General features: G+C 45.5%; 1 protein-coding gene across 5 annotated transcripts; it reads left to right on the top strand.

Moving 5' to 3' along the window:
• The first annotated feature begins 110 nt into the window (after nucleotides 1-110).
• On the top strand, nucleotides 111-19,508 carry P2RX4 (purinergic receptor P2X 4). Of its 5 annotated transcripts, none has more exons than XM_061603047.1 (12): nucleotides 111-497; nucleotides 2,318-2,465; nucleotides 8,425-8,496; nucleotides 8,942-9,014; nucleotides 9,455-9,560; nucleotides 11,065-11,145; nucleotides 12,309-12,450; nucleotides 14,375-14,511; nucleotides 15,764-15,857; nucleotides 16,842-16,907; nucleotides 17,417-17,512; nucleotides 18,517-19,508. In XM_061603047.1, exons 1-12 carry the CDS (start codon nucleotides 355-357, stop codon nucleotides 18,574-18,576), a joined length of 1,218 nt encoding a protein of 405 aa, XP_061459031.1. In that variant the 5' UTR covers nucleotides 111-354; the 3' UTR covers nucleotides 18,577-19,508. The 5 variants fall into 5 exon arrangements, with proteins under 5 accessions (XP_061459031.1, XP_061459034.1, XP_061459033.1 ...); XM_061603046.1 differs by lacking the exon at nucleotides 111-497 and adding an exon at nucleotides 1,250-1,608; XM_061603048.1 differs by lacking the exons at nucleotides 111-497; nucleotides 17,417-17,512 and adding an exon at nucleotides 1,234-1,608.
• The last annotated feature ends 469 nt before the right edge of the window (nucleotides 19,509-19,977 follow it).

Below are 19,977 nucleotides of genomic sequence, written 5' to 3'. Positions count from 1 at the left end.
TTCCCGATTTCTTGCTGATAAAAGTCTTGTGAACGTTGCAAGGAGGAAAAGGCGCTACCGGGGAAGTTTGTCTTTGCCAACTCCAGCAAAAAAAAAAGGAGGCGGGCGGGGGGCAGGCAGCCTTTCCGAGATCTCCACCGGCCCAGGAGGCGGCGGCGACTGAGCTGGACTGGATTTTGCCTTTTATAAAGCTCGCGGGGGGATGTTCTTTCTGTTCTCCGCCTTCCTCGCTGCCGGCGCTGCCCTCTTGCAACATGTGGGAAAGGAGCGGAAAGCAGCTGATTCCGACTTCCTAATTTGAGATTTACTTAGTTCGCCCTCGCCCAGTTCTCCCGGCAGGAGTGACCCGCGGCCATGGCCGGTGCCTGCAAGTCCTGTGGGGGCCTCTACAGCTTCCTCTTCGAGTACGACACGCCGCGGATCGTGCTGATCCGGAGCCGCAAAGTGGGGCTGATGAATCGCTTGGTACAGCTGGCCATTCTGGCCTACGTGATCGGGTAATGCTCAGGCAGGCTCGTAAGGGCCGGTCGACTGCTGCCTGGCGGGCCGCTTCGCTCGCCTTCAGCCTGGGGAGGGACTTGCTTTTTTTTTCCCTTTTGAGCCAAACCTCCTCTGGGGAAACTCAAACTCAAACCAGAAGTGCTTCCAGAGAGGTGGTCGCCCCTGTTAAAATCCTGTAGACTCTGAATTCGGGAGTCTTTGCTTGCAGGGAAGCAGGAACTAGGCTGCATCCTTCTTACCTGTCTGTTACAGCAAAAAAGAGAGTATGGTGGCACCTTTTTTGTGGGCGTGGGGGATTTGTGGCCCTCCAGATGTTGGCTGCACATTTCCCACTCACCCCCAGTAATCCTGGAAGCTCCAGTTTAGCCTTGGTAGAGCTACAATTGCAGCTCCCTTAACAAATTTCAGTTCCCAGGATTCTTCAGGCAGGGGATATGCTTTAAATGTATGCTGTGTACGCTAAGACTACAGTTCCCATGACCCCTCACCATATGCCCTGCCGGCTGGGGTGGATGGGAAGTGGAGTCCCATAACAACTGGGCGGCCACAGGCTACCCCACCAAAGAATCCTGGGAATGTAGTTTTATGAATTATTGTTGCACAACTAGAGTTCCCAGTGCCCTTAACAAACTATAGTTCTCAGAGTTCTTGGGGGGAGGGGAGCCATGACTGTTGAAGTAGTGTAAGAGTTCTTTAAATGTATGATGTAGATTTGACCTTCAGCTGCAATCCTTAACCCCGTTTACCTGAGGCTTGAACTCAGTCCACTTGCTTCTGAGTAGAAATGTTTAGGATAGCACTGTGAAGCTGCAATCCTCACTTTCCTTACCTGGGAATAAGCCCCGTTTGAATTCCATTGGACTTGCTTCTCAGTAGACACGGTTGGGATTGCCCTGGAATGCATTGCATGCGGAAGGTGTTCTCACAGTGGCCAGCCAGATGCCCTAATGGGAAACGCACAAGCAGGACCGGAGCGCAGCAGCACTCTCCCCTCCTGCAGTTTCCAGCATGCAAGAGGGCCTTTTCAGTGGTGGGACTGTGGTGGCCCCCCTACCAGTGGAATGCTCTCCCCAGGAAGATGCACCTGGTGCCATCTTCAGGTGCCAGGTGAAGACCTTTCTTGTTTCCCAAGCCTTTAGCCCTCGATGTGTTTTGGGCCTTGGCTATTGACCACCTCGTCTAGTGGGGCAGGACCTGCAATCCTGCCCTTTATTTGTACCGACTGTGTTTGTTTTAACAGGCTTTCAATTGTCAGAAGTTAAGTTTTAATGACTCAGTTGTTTTTAACTTGGTAATGTAAGTTGCTTTGGGTCACCTTGGTGAGAAAAGGGACCAACAAATATAATAAATCTCTGTTGTCTTTTCACTGCCTATGGAAGGCCTTCCTCTTTTAACGAGCCTTTTAAGTAGAGATCTTATCCCAATTTGTGTCTGTGTTGGAATTTCTTTTTAAGATGTTTTTAAAGCTTTTTAAAAAAATTTGTTTAAAGCTGTTTTGTTTTGTTTTGATATATTTTAACGTCTCTTTTATGATGTTTTATAGTGTTTTTAGTGTTTTTGTTTGCCGCCCTGGGCTCCTACTGGGAGGAAGGGCAAGATATAAATTTAATTAACTAACTAATTTTTAATAATGATGATGATGTGGCCTGTGGGCTTGATTTTCCCCACCCCTGCTGTGGCTGAAGGTAGTATAAAATGGCAGTTGGGCTTCTGCAAGTTGGCTGTGAGGTGTAAAACTTTAGTGTTTTGCGTGACCAATATCTTCCCTGAAGGAGATCTTAAATTCTGAGACGCCTGTTTTTCATCCCTCTTGCAGCTGGGTGTTTGTGTGGGAAAAGGGTTATCAAGAGACGGATTCGGTGGTGAGTTCGGTAACCACAAAGGTGAAGGGAGTCACCATGACCAACACTTCCAAGCTGGGGCTCCGAATTTGGGACACAGCCGACTATGTCATTCCACCTCAGGTATGTGGGCTGGAGGCGAATCTCATGGCTTTGAGCCTGTGCCCTTAGGCAAACAGGAACCGCTTTTATCTGTAATTTCTTGAGAGCTTTTCAAATAAGACCAATTGATCGAAGGGTCTAAAGTCCACAGAGGCCCTTAATACCTACAATGGCCATCTTTACGGTGTGTATGTGTAAATTCACTAATAGGCAAAAAACCTTGCGGTTTAAGAATGTACCTATAGCCCACAGATATTTCTACCAAACTTTAAAAAGCAGGGAAATTGGGCAGCTATAGTGAATGCACCAGGGGAGCAGGAGACCTGACCTCCTCTCTGAGATATTGTACTGCCCTACAAAGTTGTCAAAATGCAAACACAATTTGGGTTGGTCTTTCACAGTCCAATCCACTTGCTGTGTAGCTTGGAAGAATTTGGTAACATGTGCCTCTGAGCATATGGTGAGTGGTGGCAACACCTGCCATCTCTAAAGATGGAGAATTATATTTTTGTATGTTTGTTGGTGTTCTTCTTACTTTGCTTCTTTCCTGCGTTACTAATGTTTCTACAGAGAATCTAAACCAGAAAATTTCCCCCCTCCTTATTCATCCTAGAAATCTGTGTCAAATGTATTTTTATTAATTTCAAAGCCTTTTCATTGGTCATTGTCATGTGATGGTGAAGACAGCCTTTTGTGTTTTATATTGGAGGTTATGTTCTATTTCTATTTTGGGTGCATTAACAGTTGAATCTGAAACTGCAGTTTGATGTAAAATCAGACTGATCACAATATGTTGCTACTTCAGCAATGACTCTAGCTGTTGGAAAAAAGAGGATGCATGTTTTCAGCCTGCTATGTTTAAACCACTTTATTTAAGGCAAGGTGTTCACAATCAATTAAAAACATAGAGCACATCTAGAATTTTGCTAGAATATATTTCACCTTCCACTGTCTTATCTTGTGCAAATTGAGATACTTCTGCGGTCCACTGGAGACTATTTTGCAGAAGTCAGTGCCATTATTCCACAATTATGTTTGGAGTTGTTTTACTATAAATTTTGCAAAGTGTTGCTGTACTTCACATATTCGTAGAAACAAAAGCAAAAGAAAATGATTTCCTATAGGAAACTTCACTAAAATTGCAAAGTAAATCAGACATATTTAAAGTGACCATCTGAACTATATCAACTGTCTTAATAATGTTGCGTCCTCCCGGCTAAAACAAGATCAGCACAGGACATATCTTCTTTCTATTATTTGGGCTGATTACAGGTGTTGCCACCACTCACCATATGCTCAGAGGCACGTTACCCAATTCTTCCAAGCTACACAGCAAGTGGATTGGACTGTGAAAGTCCAACCCAAATTGTGTTTGCATTTTGACAACTTTGTAGGGCAGTACAATATCTCAGAGAGGAGGTCAGGTCTCCTGCTCCCCTGGTGCATTCACTATAGCTGCCCAATTTCCCTGCTTTTTAAAGTTTGGTAGAAATATCTGTGGACTATAGGTACATTCTTAAACCGCAAGGTTTTTTGCATATTAGTGAATTTCCTTGCTTTTTAATCCGGGAGGTAAGAAATGGGATCCTGCGCAAGTTTGCTGAGAATGGATTGAACATTTGCATGCTTATTGAGTTAAGTGGGATTTACACACACACATACACACAAGGCAATCATGCTTAGGATAGGTGAAACTGACAACGGGGGATGGGGAAGGGAGGAGGGGGAGGAGGGAGGGGTGGAAAGGCAGAGAGGAGGACTGGGATGGGAGCAGGCAGGAGGGGGAGGGGAGAAGGACAGATGTGGTCATTTGCATGTTTATTGAGCTCAGTGGGATTTACTCCCGTGCAATCATGCTTAAGATAGGTAAAACTGACCGGGGGGGGGGAGGGATGGAGGGATGGAGTGGGCAGGGAAGGCGGAAGAAGGAAGAGGGCAGGGGAGGAGAAAGGGAGAGGAAAGGGGAAGGAGGGAAAAGGTAGGTCTGATCATTTGTATGATTATTGAGTTGAATCAGATATACTCCTATGCAATCATGATTAGGATAGATAAAACTGACCAGGCTGGGCCTGGCAACCAAGATGTCTTCTGTATCTTTCAAAGTTGGGCAGGGGGAAGGGAGAATTCTACCTTGTGGTTTTTCCCATTACATTGTTGCAAGTACACCTGCACTTGGCTGACTTTCTCTTCTTCTAAAGATACAGGATCAGTCTCAGGCCCTGAACCTGGCAAGCCTACCTCCCACCCAAATTTAAAACAAAGCTGTCCCTGGCCACATCCACACCAGGCCTCTATTACACTTTGGACAATCATTATTTATCTATTTATTTAGTGTATTTATATACCGCCCCATAGCCGAAGCTCTCTGGGCAGTTTACAATAACTAAAAACATTAAAAACAAATATACCAATTTAAAAACACATCTTTTAAAAACAATTTAAAAGAATTTATCATGGCTTCTCTCAAAGCCATGGCTCAAAGCCAATCATGGCTTCTCTAAGAATCCTGGGAAGTGTAGTTAGTGAATACATGTTCTTAATTCTTGCTGTTTGCATTTTTTTTCTTCCCTCTTCTCTGTATACATTCCTGTATTGCTTTCAAACATGGGTCTATGACTGTAAATAAAGAGTTCTAGTTCTAGTTAGTGAAGGGTGCTGATAGTTGCTAGGAGACGCCCTGTTTCTCTCACAGACCTTTAATCAGAGTGGCTGACTGTTAACCATTCTCTCAGGGGAATAGGAGTCTCCTCTCAGCACCCTTCACAAACTACACTTCCCAGGATTCTTTGAGGGAAGCCATGACTGTCTCAAGTGAAATCAAGTCTGGTGTGGGTGTGGCCCTCTGATTAGCCAAGCCCAGCAGCTGGGAGGCTTTTAGAACTCTGGCAGTTGGTCCTTACTGAGCATGCCCTGCGTTATAATAGGCTTCCAGCCAAAATTTCTTAAATTAATTAAAAATCAACCAGGCATTTTTTTAACTTTTAAACTGCAGTAGATGAAGGTCAGAGTATGGGGCAAGGTCAGTATTAGAATTACAGGTACACTGTGAACATGGCTGATTTTTAATGAATTTCAACAGATTATGAGAACTCTGGCAGAAAAAAGTCCAAAAGGGCTCTGAGGTTTTTCTCTCTCGTTTTAGACTTTGAACTCTCGATTCTCTCTGACTGTTTTGTGTATCGCCATGAAAATTGACAGGGTTGTTAAGCAAGCGTTTCTGAGTTCAGAACTATAAGTTTTGTAAGGTTTTGGTTTGAAATGAGCTTATGGGAAGCATCAGAATGGCATGGGGGGCATTTTCCATTTAACATTGCGGAATGTGAAAAATCCATGCTGGCTATAGTATACAGCCACTCTTGTGGCTGTATAATAAGAAGGGCTTGCATTTTGCAGTGTAGGTTTGGGGTATTTTGATAAAACAAATTATTCAGATGAGGCGTTCCCAAACTGTGGTCCATGGACCAGCTTCATTCAGGTGGTCTGTGGATCTGTAGCTGAAGACAGAGACAGCAAATTCTGCAGAATTTGAATTGTTATTTAATAAATTACAATATATAAGAAGTGAAAGCAGCACTAAAATTACAATTAAATGCCATACAGCCTTTAGCACAGCCCATTACAGCTGCTACTACAGGCAGAAAAACCATTAAGTGGTTCACCAAGGCCCTCAGGAGTTTTCAAGTGGTCCATGAGGACAAAAAAATAAGCCACTGAGTCAGACCCATTCCAATCTGGTTTCTGCCTGGCATTCGGTACTTAAGCTGTCTTGGTTACCCTGATGGATGAACCATGGCAGAAGATGGACAGGGGAAACACATTCCTGTCAATTCTTCTGGACCTTCCCAAATGCTTTTGATACCACTGACCACATTCTGGACCACTTAACCAGAGGGGGATGGAGGCTACGCCAAGAAATCAGAAGAGGCTAGGACTGGGGAGGGCCGCTATGAGACTAGAAAAAGTCCTCAAATCCAAAGATGTATCACTGAACATTAAAGTCAGAATCATTCAGACGGTGGTATTCCCAATCTCTATATGTGGATGTGAAAGTTGGACAGTGAAAAAAGCGGATAACAGAAAAATCAACATTTGAAATGTGGTGTTGGAGGAGAGCTTTGCGAATACCATGGACTGTGAAAAGACAAATAATTGGGTCTTAAGAACAAATTAAACCAGAACTGTCACTAGAAGCTAAAATGATGAAACTGAGGTTTTCATACTTTGGACACATCATGAGAAGACATGATTCACTAGCAAAAGACATAATGCTAGGAAAAACAGAATGGAGTAGAAAAAGAGGAAGGCCAAACAAGAGATGGATTGATTCCACAAAGGAAGCCACAGACCTGAACTTACAAGATCTGAACAGAGTGGTTCATGACAGATGCTTTTGGAGGTCATTGATTCATAGGGTCGCCATAAATTGTGATCGACTTGAAGGCACATAACAGACTTTTTTGGTGAGTCGATCCCAGAAAGTAGTGCTGGGTGTGTCTGTTGCTTGTGGCCATTGAGATATAGCACACCTCAATCTTCCTCATCCTGGTGCCCTCCAGATGTTTTGGACTGCAACTCCTATGTGCTCCAGCCAGCAATGCCAATGGTCAGGGCTCATGGGAGTTGTAATCCAAAACATGTGGAGGGCACCTAGTTGTGGAAGGCTGCCGGGGTACTGCAGGGCTCCATCTCGTGCTGCTGGGTAAGGTCATCTGGGAATCTGGGGAGGGGAGAAATTTCTATCTGAACTTCGATGCTGTGGGTAGTTTTGAGGGTCACCCTGATGGATGACCTTTACTGAGAGAGGGACGAAGGGAATATGACCCTGTTATTCTTGATCTCTCATTGGCTTTTGACACCATCGGCCGTGGTATCCTCTCGGATGGACTGCGTAGGATGGGTATTGGAGGCACTGTATTGCCGTGGTTCTGTTCCTACCTGCGCGGTCGAGTCCAGGGAGTAACATTGGGGGAGTGCTCTTCGACCCCCTGGTACTTGTTACCCAATTATATCTATTTATATCTATGTGAATCTGTTGGAAGTGGTCCTTATATATTTTGGAGCACAATGCCATCAGTACGCTGATGACACACAGCTCACTTTTTCCATAACATCTGAATTGGGAGAGGCTGTGCAAGCCCTGGACCAGTGCCTTAACAAAGTGGTGGACAGGATGAGGACCAGTAAACAGAGTCTGAATTCTGGGAAGATGGAGGCTGTATGGATAGGTGGTTCCTGGGTCCAGAAGATGGTCCAGTTGCCTCTTCTGGATGGGATTGCACTTCTTCTAAAGGTGTACATACGTTGTTTGTGGATACACCTGGATACATCTGTTATTAGAGGCCCACGAGACCTTGTGGCTAGGAGTGCCTTTTACTGCCTCTGCCTGGTATCTGAGCTATGATCATATCGGGATACTCTGGCCACTGTAGTGCATGCACTAGTAACCTTGAGACTGGATTACTGCAATGTGCTCTATGTGGGGCTGCTCTTGAGTCTGGTCCAGAAGCTCCAGTGAGTGCAGTGACTGTCCAAATGCTACTGGGCCAGGTTCAAGGCTCTTGCGTTGGTACACAAACCCTGAGCAACTTGGGTCCAGGATGCCTTAAGGACTGCCGGAGCCCTTCTATCCCAGCTTGATTGTTGAGACCCTCCGGAAGAGTGCTGTGTGAAGGTTTTTCTCCCTCCCAGTCAAATTCACCTTCCACTTTCTCACAGAAACTGCACTGTCAGTCAACAATTTACTGGCAGCACTTTTCCTCTGAGCTATTAAGATGTTCATGGTGACATTCCAGCTCCCATTGGCTGGGAATGGGCAAGTTTATAGGCAGTGAACTGTAGCCCACAGAGTGACATTTTAATCAAACTGGCCTTTCTTCTGCCAAAATAAGCTAGTCCTTGATGCTGCCCAATTTTTCTTTGAGAAATGTTGTCAACCAGATCACCGTGTAAGCTCATTTTTGTTTTCTGTTTATGTGTTCAGGGGGAGAACTCTGTATTCATCATGACAAACATGATCATCACGTTGAATCAAACGCAAGGACTCTGTCCAGAGGTAGGCCCCCAGTAACAACAAGTTCCCAACCTTCAGATTTCACTGGTCTTCTCTCTGAAAGTCGAAAGCAAGGCTGCAATTTTGGGAGCGGAGTTAAGGAGCTGGCCAAGGTAGTGCATCTCAGATTTTTTTTAAGTAGGGTTGAATAGCTTTGGTTGCAGGCCCTGCCCATTTTACATCATGTAGGGGCAGAGTCAGCCTGCTGATCAAAAGTGGGAGGAGCTACCAGCAACACACAAACAAAGACAGTAGGGGGCTAGGCTGCCAGTGCTGGTTTTGAATAAGATGGTCCTAAAACAGAATCAAAGTTTTAGAAGCTTGTACTTTTTACGTACCCCTTTGCAAACTATTTCAGAAGTGCTTAATGCAATGACAGGGGCTCCTGAGCTGGTAGGATTGATAAGCTTTCTTTTCAGTTTATCTGCCCACTCTTCTTCCTCTCCAGCTTCCAGATAACAGCACAATGTGTCACTCTGATGAAGATTGCAAAGAAGGATACGTTGGGACGCACAGCAACGGTATGGGCTAGCATGGTCTTGGCTGTTAGCAATTTTGCTCACCTTTTTGATTGAAAACTAGATTCCGAGATTTACAAATGCATATTGGTTAACAGTTCGGACAGCATTTGCAAGCAGAAAATATATAATGCAGATTTAAATGGTGGAAAGGTGAGGCTGATTTTGCAGATATCTGTTACGGAGTTTTGGAGGGCAGGAATGCAGTAGCCAGTCGGGATAGTGCCCTTTAATTACCCACATGACCTTGGAGGCCAAGCCATTTTCGCTCTGCCTCAACACCATAACCCCTCTCCTGGCAAGATGAGGAAGATCCTGGTCTATCTTAGAGGGATGATGTTATGTCTGAAGTTTGACTTAACGCATGTAGCGGAGAATCCTGAAGCAGTAGAGCTCTTTGCTGGCGTATCAATTTGATGGCTGCCTCCTCTGTAACTCTTCAGGTGTTCAGACTGGGAAGTGCATCCACTATACCTCTGCAAAATCTACCATCAAAACTTGTGAGGTCTTTGCCTGGTGTCTGGTGGAGGATGACAAGAACATTCCCAAGTGAGTGTCTTGTGGGAGTGGAATTAACGGGGAATGTTTTTTTCCTTTTAAATCCAAAATGTGGCTTTGTGCCGGAAGGTGTCTATCGGGTAGCTGCCCTCAGCCATGGCTTGGATGCTGAATGATCTCCATAGTGTTGACAATGTGTGCTAGTTAAACATGACTTATATATGGTAGACGGTTGGCAACTGACTTCTGTGCAGTGGGAGAGGGAGAGAGAGTTTAAATGTCTCCTCCCCACTCATCGTAAGTCCCAGGGTTGCTCAGGCTTCCCCTTAGTTGCTAGCTGGTGACTCCATGTCACTGGGGCCGTGGAATCCATTCTGGGCCTCAGCACCTTGGACAGCTCCTTGAAAGATTGCACTAAAACCTGGAGTGGATTCCACCTCCCCACTGATATGGAGCCACCAGCCATCACTGGTTGCTAGTTCAATAACAAACAAACCACATCCATGCAATCCAGTGTTATGTCTAAGAATTTAAGAAGAGCCTTGCTGGATCAGGCCAGTGGCCCATCTAGGCCAGCATCCTGTTCTCGCAGTGGCCAACCAGATACCCCAATGAGAAGTCCCCAAAGCAGGACCTGAGCACAAGAGCATTCTTTTCTCCTGCAGTTTCCAGCAACTGGTATTCGGAGGCATTTACTGCCTCCAAGAGAAGAAAGGTTCCTCAGCCTTGCGCTGCAGGCTCACACAGGAAGCTGCCAGAGTCAGGCCATTGGTCCATTTAGCTTAGTATTGTCTACACCAACTGGCAGCCGCTCTCCAGAGCTTCAGACAGAGTCCTCTGATCTTCTGCATGCAAAGCAGATGTTCTGCCACTGAGCCACGGCCCTTCCAACTAGGCGGTATTCTTTTTAAAATGGAAGTGTTGATGGCATTATTAGGGGGTGGCCTAGGGGGAGGTGGCTGGTCTTTCGTCCTGGGCCCCAGATCACCTGCCCCCTTTTCCTTCCTTTTCTCAAACATTTTTAAAAAAAAAAAATTATATTTGTTTATAGGACACTTGGGTTCACTGGAAAGTGCAGGGCTGGTGAGATTCCTGCCATCTTAATTTGTCCAAAGGCATCTATGCATATACGCTGGCATATGCCAATTTAGGTTGCAGACCCAACCCCCTTTAAGTACCCAGCAACGCCACTGCCAGGGTTACTTTGGGGTGTTCTGCATGCAAGGTGGGCACTGACCTATGGAAGGGGGCTTCAAGGCAAGTTGTGGCTGTGGGTGTGGCTGCTTCTCCCTGCACTGCCTTATCAAAGTGAGATTATTGTAGCACATTTAGAGATGTGAAGGCCTGGGAAGAAAAAATGGAAAAATAATCTTAAAAAGAACCCTGAGATTTCCCCCACCCCTGAATTTTTTCTTTTCTTTTTTCTTGGGCCTTCACATCTTTAAGCGTGGCTAGTTGCTAACCATGGTTATAAGACATTAAGTGAAATCAGCTGTTTCCACTGAAACATTCTCTCTCTTCCCCCCCCCCCCGCTGCTTTCTCAATCCATTCTAGACCAGCTTTCCTAAAGAATGCTGAGAACTTCACCCTTCTGGTAAAGAACAACATCTGGTACCCCAAGTTCAACTTCACTAAGTATGTACATATATATTTTCCTGAGTCACAAATCTCATAGAATAGTAGAGTTGGAAGGGGCCTATAAGGCCATCAGGTCCAACCCCCTGCACAATGCAGGGATCCAAATCAAAGCATTCCCGACAGATGGCTGTCCAGCTGCCTCTTGAACGCCTCCAGTGCTGGAGAGCCCATTCCACCCCCAGGTCATTGGTTCCATTGTTGTACTGCTCTAATAGTTAGGAAGTTTTGTTCTAACAGTTAGGAAGTTTTTCCTGATGTTCAGTCGAAATCTGGCTTCCTGCAACTTGAGCCCATTAATCTGTGTCCTACACTCTGGGATGATCGAGAAGAGATCCTGACCCTCTGTGTGGCGACCTTTCAAGTACTTGAACAGTGCTGTCATATCTCCCCTCAGTCTTCTCTTCTGAAGGGTTAATAACATTGTTTGGAGTTTGTTTTTTTGCTAGCATGAACCAAAAATCAGTCCTAGGATTTGTGTGAAAATTTAAAATTATGTTTTTGAGGAATTTGGCCATGTTTTGCCAAGCACGGCTGGGTAAAAGGGGAGGCGCCTGTCAGCAGCGCTGGCTCCAGGCTTTGGAGGTCCCTTGGGCAAGAAAATATCAGTGCCCCCCCTGTGAGCCACTTCCCTCCCTGCCGTTGTTTTCAGCCGTTGTAGTTCCTAAGAAGAGTAATGTCAGAAGTTGGCTTATACTGACCAATATACCATTGGCCTATCTAGCTCAGTATTACCTACACTGGCTGGTAGCCATTTCAAACAGGGGGTCTCTGCCACCTGATGTGGAGATGCCGGGGATTGAACCTGGGACTTTCTGCGTGCAAAGCGGGTGCTCTGCCATTGAGCTATGGCCCTTCCCCTAACGTTAACATTATGTAACAGTAATTTTCAGCCACAGGTTAATGGCCGTGCTGCAGAGCTGGCATTGGCTTGCTTTGCCTTGCAGCCAGATGAATTTTGCAGCATGACTAGAGATGATTTGTGATAGCTTTTTGGAGATGGAGCAATTGAATAACCAGTATTTCTCCCACAGACCACTGCAACATCCTTACATTTGGCAAGGTGGAGAAGGTGTTGCTCTTTCAGCATATAGTAAAAACCTCCCCAGGAGCCTCCTTTTGGTGACCTTAACTCTAGATTCTTTTCTCCCTTCCCTGCCTAGGCGGAACATTCTTCCCAACATCAGTAAAACGTACCTCAAGAACTGCAAATACAATTCCAAAATGGATCCCTTTTGCCCAATTTTCCGTCTCCGTGATGTGGTTGAAGGTGCCGGTCAGGATTTCCAAGAAATGGCTGTTGAGGTTGGTTAGAATATGTATACTCTGCCAATGCCACGCCCCTTTCCTAGGCCACACCTTTCACTGATCATGCCCTACCCCTTCCTCAAGTACTTTTGCATGTCCTGCATGAACTGTGATCATGCCTCTGGTGCACCCGGATGGAGATATGTGTGCATAGAAACATCTGTCTGAATGTAACTACTGTACAAAGGTAAGAATCAGCTGCCTGTTGCTCCTCCCACTTTTTTCTCTGACCCTGACTGTCACTGCCATGTGGCCCCCAGAAGGTTGCTCATGAGGGAATGTGGCCCTTGGGCTGGAAAAGGTTCCCCACTCCTAATCTATATAATCCAAAACTCTTCTTTCTGTCAAACCTTTTTATTTGAAATACAAATGTAAAGGATGGAAAGCTTTATCAAGGGCTGTTAGCTGTGACATCTAAATTGACTCACCAGAGGGCCCCTCTGAATGCCAGAAGGTGGGGATATCCAGCACAGGAGGGCTGTTCATTTATGCCCATCTTGTGGGGAGTCAAGGAGACCCTTTTGCCCTGCAGATTGTGGGGGCAGCTGGAGAAGGGCACCAAAAGATGCTCTTTGTGTACAGTCAGAGTGATGTTGGAAAAGAGCAGTCCTTAAGGCTCTCCCATGAGAAGGTGATCCTTAATGCTGCCTCTAGTGAGAGCTGCTCCTATGTGCAGACTGCTTGGCAAGATGTGGTGCCTCTGCATTGTAGATTCTCCATGTTGGAAGCCCCTATGTGTTTCTGGCTCAACATGGAGTTTGAGTGCCACCATGCCGTTCCTTGTGGGGGTGTGGAGTCGACCTGCTTGGTGGGGGGAGTGATCCTCAATGAGAGCTAGAAGCACTGTGTGCCACATGGGATAGCTGCCATGCAAAGCCACTCCTGAGCAGTGTCCACAAGGTGGCAGCTGTCCTGTGAGAGTGCCTTCATTCTCTACGTAATGTTTATTTCCATCTCCCTCTTCTCTTGAATCATCAATGTACTTGAATAAGGGCAGCTGGGGATCAGTTTCTACAAACTGCTGTTTGGTAGACGCTCATTTGGTATAAGGAGTGTGATTAATGGAGCAAATATTTAACTTTCTCTGTTTGGTTTTCTCTCTTCTCAGGATCAAGGCCTCTTTCAAACAATGAACTTTGCTACCATTCGCATTTGCCAGCTGCATTTCTTAAAAACCTGTACAAACCCTTCAGCTTGGTTGAAATGCACACTTTAAATGCAGCAGTCTCTAGTTTGAATGTGTCCTGAAGGTGACAAGATGGCTTCATGAAAGCTGCTTCTCCCCCCTCCCCCTTTTTTTATGCCTCCCAATTTGTAATATGGAGGTAACAGTGCCAATCACTTTTACAGAGGTTGGAAGGTTCCTATTGGAAGGATCAGGGAGAGAAATATTGAAGTGCTTTGAATGCCTGAAATAGTCTCTAAAATGATTGCATTTATATAGCTTGTTTGCAGTATAGACTTCTGTTTAGTATTCTTCAAAGCATTTTAGACCATAATGGTTTGCTGCTGCACTCAGGCTTGGCACCAGCATACAGCAGACTCTGGCAGAGGCCGGGGCCTCTGGACCCCTTTTTTCAATTTTGAGAGCAACTGCCAGGACCTTTATCTTTTTGATATGGTGATTATATTGTTTGTAAGCCATGCTGGAAGGATTTGTATCCTGAAGAGTGAGATGTAAATAACTGTAATAAATTAAATATTTATGGTGCAATGTATTTTGGCATCAATGAGACCCAAAAACCTTTTCTTTACCTAATTGGTCTTGGGTTATTGGGGTATACCAGATCCTATGTAAAATTCTGTGCATGCTGAGCTTTTAGACAGTTGCATCCCTGTCCATAGAAAAAAAACAGAATTGCGTCAAACGCAAGGGCTGTTAGAATGTAAACTGCTGACTGTGTTGCTTTGGTTTCTCCAGGGTGGAGTGATGGGGCTACAGATCAACTGGGACTGTGACTTGGACAAGCCTGCTTCTCGCTGTGTGCCAAAGTACACCTTCCGTCGCATTGACAACAAGGATTCCGCCCACACTGTGTCTCCAGGATACAACTTCAGGTAGGGTGATTGGGGTAGCCAAATCTGTGAGCACACTATGGTACAATGGTGGCTCCCCAGTTACTGTATGGGATGCTCTCTGCCCAAAACAACGTCCCTCAGCAGTTTTGGAAGGAAGAAACAAAACAAACTACCCACTCCCTATTGTGAATGTGGGAGTCCCTGTGATTCTGGAGAGGTTGAATCGGTGCTCCATGTTCTTTGCCTTTTCTACTGTGAACACCGAAAAATGTTCATTGAGCCTCTTTTGTTAAAACAGCTGGGACAATCGGATGCATTTTATACTCTCTTATGCCTCTCTGATCAAAATGCAGCCACTTCTCTTAGTGGAGCTAAATTTTGTGCCACGGTGTGTGAAATGCATCAGGAATAAATTCTGGCCGTCTTTTAATCTCCTTTTTTTGGAGTTTGCAATGCAATATGATTAAGACTGTGTAATGTTGCTGTGCAAACAATTCTGCTTTATCTATTTTATGCTACCTCACCTTATTTATTCTATTTAACATATTTATATATTTGGTGAATATGTTTTATGTAGTTTGTTGCGTTCTGGGAAGACTGACTGATTGCTCAAGGCAACCCTCCTGGTGCAGAGTCTGATGCCTGGCACCAGGTGTGAGAGAGTGTTTTTTAATTTTTATTTATTTATTTCATTTATATCTACCTTTCCTCCAAGGAGCTCAAGGCAATGTACATGATTCTCCCCTCCCTGTTTTATCCTCACAACACCCCTGTGAGGTAGGTTAGGCTGAGAGACAGTGACTGGGCCAAGGTCACCCAGGGAGCTTCATGACTGAGTGGGGATTCGAACTCTGGTCTCCCAAGTCCTAGGCCAACACAATAACCATTACATTTCTAGAATGGCTGGTTTATGGTGTTGACTTTTAATGTTTGCATTGATTTTACTGTGGTTTCTATGACTTTTTATCTAGTGAGAGCGCTCTGAAAGTTGAGTAGTAAATGTTTGTAATGAAATGAATATGAGCTGTCCCAGGTGACGCAGAGCACTAGCAGAGCTCCGTTGGTCTGGACATGCATGAATTGGGGGTGTGCAATCTAGAATATGCCCCATCGCTCTCTGCAACAGCACTGGGTTTCTAGAGCAAACACTCCAGGGTTCCTAGTCAGATTAAGGGATCCCTGAAGATACCGAACTTGACAACTGCTGATTTATGTTGTGTAGATGTGCTGCTTTGTAAGTTGTGACGACTGGCCAGCTGACCAGCTCTCCCTTTTCTTTTCCGCTATTCAGATTTGCAAAGTATTATCAGAATGCTGCCGGTGTAGATTCCCGGACGCTTATCAAGGCCTACGGCATCCGCTTTGATATCATGGTGTTTGGGAAGGTAGCTAGCTGCTCTTGCAAATGGCATAATAGTGCCACCTGCTTCTGAGTGTTCTGTACGCCTGTGATCATCTTCAAATGGCACAGGTCGTATGTTGCATCCTTCTGCTTCTTTGCCCGGGGTGGGAGGGCTCTGAATCTCAGTGACAGGAGGTCCCTCTTCGATCCCTGGCATCTCCATCCAGAGTACCCAAGATCTTTGACCCGTTGATAGTCCGAATAATCTAGCAGCCCTCAGCCCTCTGGAACTCACTTTTTATAAATCCGTCTTGCAACATGTGACCAGATTCTAGTTGTTGGCTTGAGTATGTCATCTATCTCAGGCGTGGGGAACCTTTACCTTCCAGAAGTTGCTGAACTACATCTCCCATCCTCTCTGGACATTGGCCATGCTTGCTAGGGCTGATGGGAGTTGTAGTTCAACGTCTGGTGGGTCACAGGTGCCCAACCCCCAATTTATCTCCTCCACTCTCTTTCTCTTCTCCTGGAAACTATGAAAGCTCTCGTTTCTTTGTCTTCCTGAGTAGTTGGCAATGTTCCATTGCGCTAGAGCAGCCTTTCCCAACCAGTGTGCCTCCAGATGTTGCTGGACTACAATTCCCATCTTTCCTGACCATTGGCAATGCTGGCTGAGGCTGATGGGAGTTGTGGTCCAACAACATCTGGAGGCACACTGGTTGGGAAAGGCTGTGCTAGAGGCTTCACTGCCATGGACACGAGACAATTCAGACAGCCACAGAGATGTCATTCTTGTCTTACATGCAAATACTGTAACCTGGCCTTCCCTGTTCTGGTCCCTCTCCAGATGCTGTCGGACTCCAACTCCCATCATCCCAGACCATTGGCCATGCTAGCTGGGGCTGATGGGAGTTGTAGTCCAACAACATCTGGAAGGCACCTAGTTGTGGAAAGCTGCCATAAATAAATAGGAGAGCTGTTGGAAGAGTATACGCAAAACTCATATTTATATCTCTGTCTGTCTTAGGCGGGAAAATTTGATATCATTCCTACAATGATTAACGTTGGATCTGGCTTAGCCCTATTCGGTGTGGTAAGCACTTCAGTCTCCCTCTCTTCTGGGTTTCCTTTTTAATAAAAATTGAAATGGACTGCCTTCAAGTCGATCCCGACTTATGGCTATCCTATGAATAGGGATTTCACGGTAAATGGTATTCAGAGGTGGTTCACCATTGCCTCCCTCTGAGGCTAGTCCTCCCCAGCTGGCTAGGGCCTGCTCAGCTTGCCACAGCTGCACAAGCCAGCCCCTTGCTTGGCTGCCACTGCTAGCTGGGGGGCAGCCAGGCTCCTTGGGACTATGCCGCTTGCCCACGGCTGCACAGGTGGCAGGGCACGTAACCCCTGAGCTACTCACTGTGGGGTGATCTTTAGCTGGCCTTTGACACCCAGGAGTGGGGATTTGAATTCAGACTCTGGACTTCCAGTCAGGCTCTCCTCCCCACTGTGCTATACCAGCTGTGCTTTTTTAAAATAAAGGGCTAAGAAAAAACATTGGCAATTAAAAATAAATCAATCTCGCCTTTGTCTTTAAATCCCAACAAGGCAACGGTTCTCTGTGATATCATTGTCCTGTATTTCATGAAGAAAAGATATTATTATAGAGAGAAGAAATACAAATATGTCGAAGACTATGAACTGGTAAGCATGCCAGTGACCTATGCAAGGCTCTTTGTGTTCTTAGTTGTTGCTCTGATAGCTCCTCTTCCTCCTCCCGTGTTTTCTCCATGGCTGTCTGCAGAAGACAACAAATAAACCTGGCCTGCTAACATGGAGGTGGAACGTCCAGGTCCCCCCCACACCCCTGCAAAAGAAGCCTGGAAACAGCAATCCTTAAACTCCCTGCAGAACTGCAAACAGTTCTTGGTGCTACTGTAAAAACCAGTATTCCTTGTCCACCTGTGACCATTTTTAAACCATATTACAATGCCAAATCCCCATCTTGGTTTCTGGCTTAACTAAGTTAAGTCACTGGATTTTTCCTTAGGGTTAGTGTTGGGAAAACCTGTGGCCCTCCAGTTGTTGTTGATGTTGGCCTACAGCTCCTATGATCTTCCCCATTGTCCAAGTTGGCTCCCACAACTTTCCTCCTTAGCATCTTAGACTTGAGCTATCTAGCATCTCATGTGGAACAAAGTTTTATCGTAAGCTGCAAAGCAGCTGAACTCTTTTGGTGGTTTTCTAAATTAAAAAACCAAATTGGTTTGGTTGCAGCAGCCTGCATTTTGTAAGGTATAGTAAGAATAGTTTGCTAGAGTCTAGACTACAGTAGATGGTTTTAGAGATGAATAGAAGGAGAGTCCTGGCTGGTTCAGGCCAATGGCCATCATAGTCCAGCATCCTTTTCTCACAGTGGCCAACCAGATCCTTCTGGCACACCCACGAGCTAGACCTGAGTGCAACAGCACACATTGGTCATGTTGCAGTGCACTTTGCAACACAGCTCCATGAACTTTCCTTAATTAGGAAAGTTCTCTTTGCCTTGCTGAAAACCTAAAATGTGTTGATTTAACCTAGGAAGTTTGGCTCCTGTACAACCTTAATTTGTTTTTGGATATTTCAGCTGGGGCAATGTGAGCCAGGATGAAACTGTAACTGGTAGTGAGCCTGAGATCTGGTATTGATGTTCCTCCCTTCTTTCACAGGAAGCCAATGCATCCTATGGCTCACAGGCGGAAAGTCAGGGATGCTGTGCTGCCCACTGACCAACCCAGCTGGTGTCAACAGGGTCCTATGAATTTCATGCACTTGCAGACTGTGAAGACCACCTTTTCTCTCTCACGAAATGAACTGAGCAGCTGTGCCTTCCTAACATGCATAGTGCGGGAGGGGAACAAGGAAGCCACCCAAATGATCTCCATGTTATCTGTTCAGTCTTGTGGTAAAGTCCAGAGCACACCTTGGAGTAAAGGGAACGAGAAGATTTTGATAGTCTGAAAGTAACAATAACCACTTTCTATGAAAGGGTGCTTTTTTGGGGGGGGGTATTTCTTGGATTTTTTTTGCAAGGCCTTGCCTGAGGTAATTTTGAGGCTTCCTTAGGTTGCAGTTGTGAGAAGACAAAATGGCCTCTTACCCTGTGCCTATTCCTCTCTCTCTCTCACACACACACCCCTGCACTAATGCCAGTGAGGGTTAGAAGACTGGGAGAAAGAAATGCTCCATGGGGATGCTTCAAGAAGCCCCCAGCTGCGTAGGGTTACTTCCCTTTTGTCTCGACCATTTCCCCCTCCCTTTCAGCCCTTTGACCTCCATCTCTTCTGGATTTATTGTGCTGGATGTTCTTGACCAAGATCCCAAGTCTTATGCTTGGCGCATGCCAGAATTCCCAGAACTCTATGGGGCAGGGAAGGTACCATGACGCTTAAAGCTAGCTTGACAGGCAGATGCATCTCCTACAGCCAGGTTCTGCCCACCCGTTGCCCTTCTCTTTCCTTTTTGGTGTCCTTTTAGAATTTTTTATTCCCGGATGGAAGGGATAGATAAGTTAAAAAAAAAGTAGATGTCTTTGCACTTTTTCCTTGTCATGAGCACATGGGACCCAAACATTTATTTAATGTGAATGGGAGGATTTGGGGGTATCGGGGGGTAGAGAGAGATCTATTTTGTGGAGAAAATAAAGACATTAGAAATTTTATCTCCTTTTGTGCCTTCTTCCTATAAGGGTAGCCTGGAATGCAGAGCTCTGACTGAATGTTCACTTAATCTTACCTCTTTTGTGATAAATGCTAGCCTACAATCCTTGAAAGTCTGTGCAGTAGAACATTTTAGCGAATTAAGCTGCAATCCTCTGCATGCTTTCTTGGGGATAAAGTCCCTTTGAACTTGATGAAATGTATTTCTGAGTAGACAGGTGTTAGATGATACTCTTAAGGGTAAATTGCTTCCACTAGTAGGGATGCATTTTCATCTCTCCTGCCTGTTTTATCCTCACCACAACCCAGTAAGGTAGATTAGTTCATGTTTTGCATTTAACAAATCAACATGCGGAGGAGGAGGTGTGGGGGCTAAGCCTAGTCTTCCCTACCACAAAAGGGCCAAAGGCTCTTGTCTGTCCCACCTTAGTTCAGAGATGGGGGCCCTCCACATGCTGCTGCACTACAACT

The sequence above is a fragment of the Rhineura floridana genome, chromosome 19 (genome assembly GCF_030035675.1).
Source record: "Rhineura floridana isolate rRhiFlo1 chromosome 19, rRhiFlo1.hap2, whole genome shotgun sequence".
In the NCBI taxonomy this organism is placed as follows: domain Eukaryota; kingdom Metazoa; phylum Chordata; class Lepidosauria; order Squamata; family Rhineuridae; genus Rhineura; species Rhineura floridana.
Note: the sequence above shows the minus strand (reverse complement) of the source record. Positions and strands in the feature narration are given on the sequence as shown.

Bases quoted from the DNA above. Each gene is read 5' to 3' on its own strand.
- P2RX4 (XM_061603046.1), top strand. From the start codon at position 1,400: ATGCATTGCATGCGGAAGGTGTTCTCACAGTGGCCAGCCAGATGCCCT. The intron at 11,146-12,308 runs GTATGTACATAT...TTCCCTGCCTAG, and splicing joins CCCAAGTTCAACTTCACTAA to GCGGAACATTCTTCCCAACA. The intron at 17,513-18,516 runs GTAAGCATGCCA...CTTCTTTCACAG, and splicing joins ATGTCGAAGACTATGAACTG to GAAGCCAATGCATCCTATGG.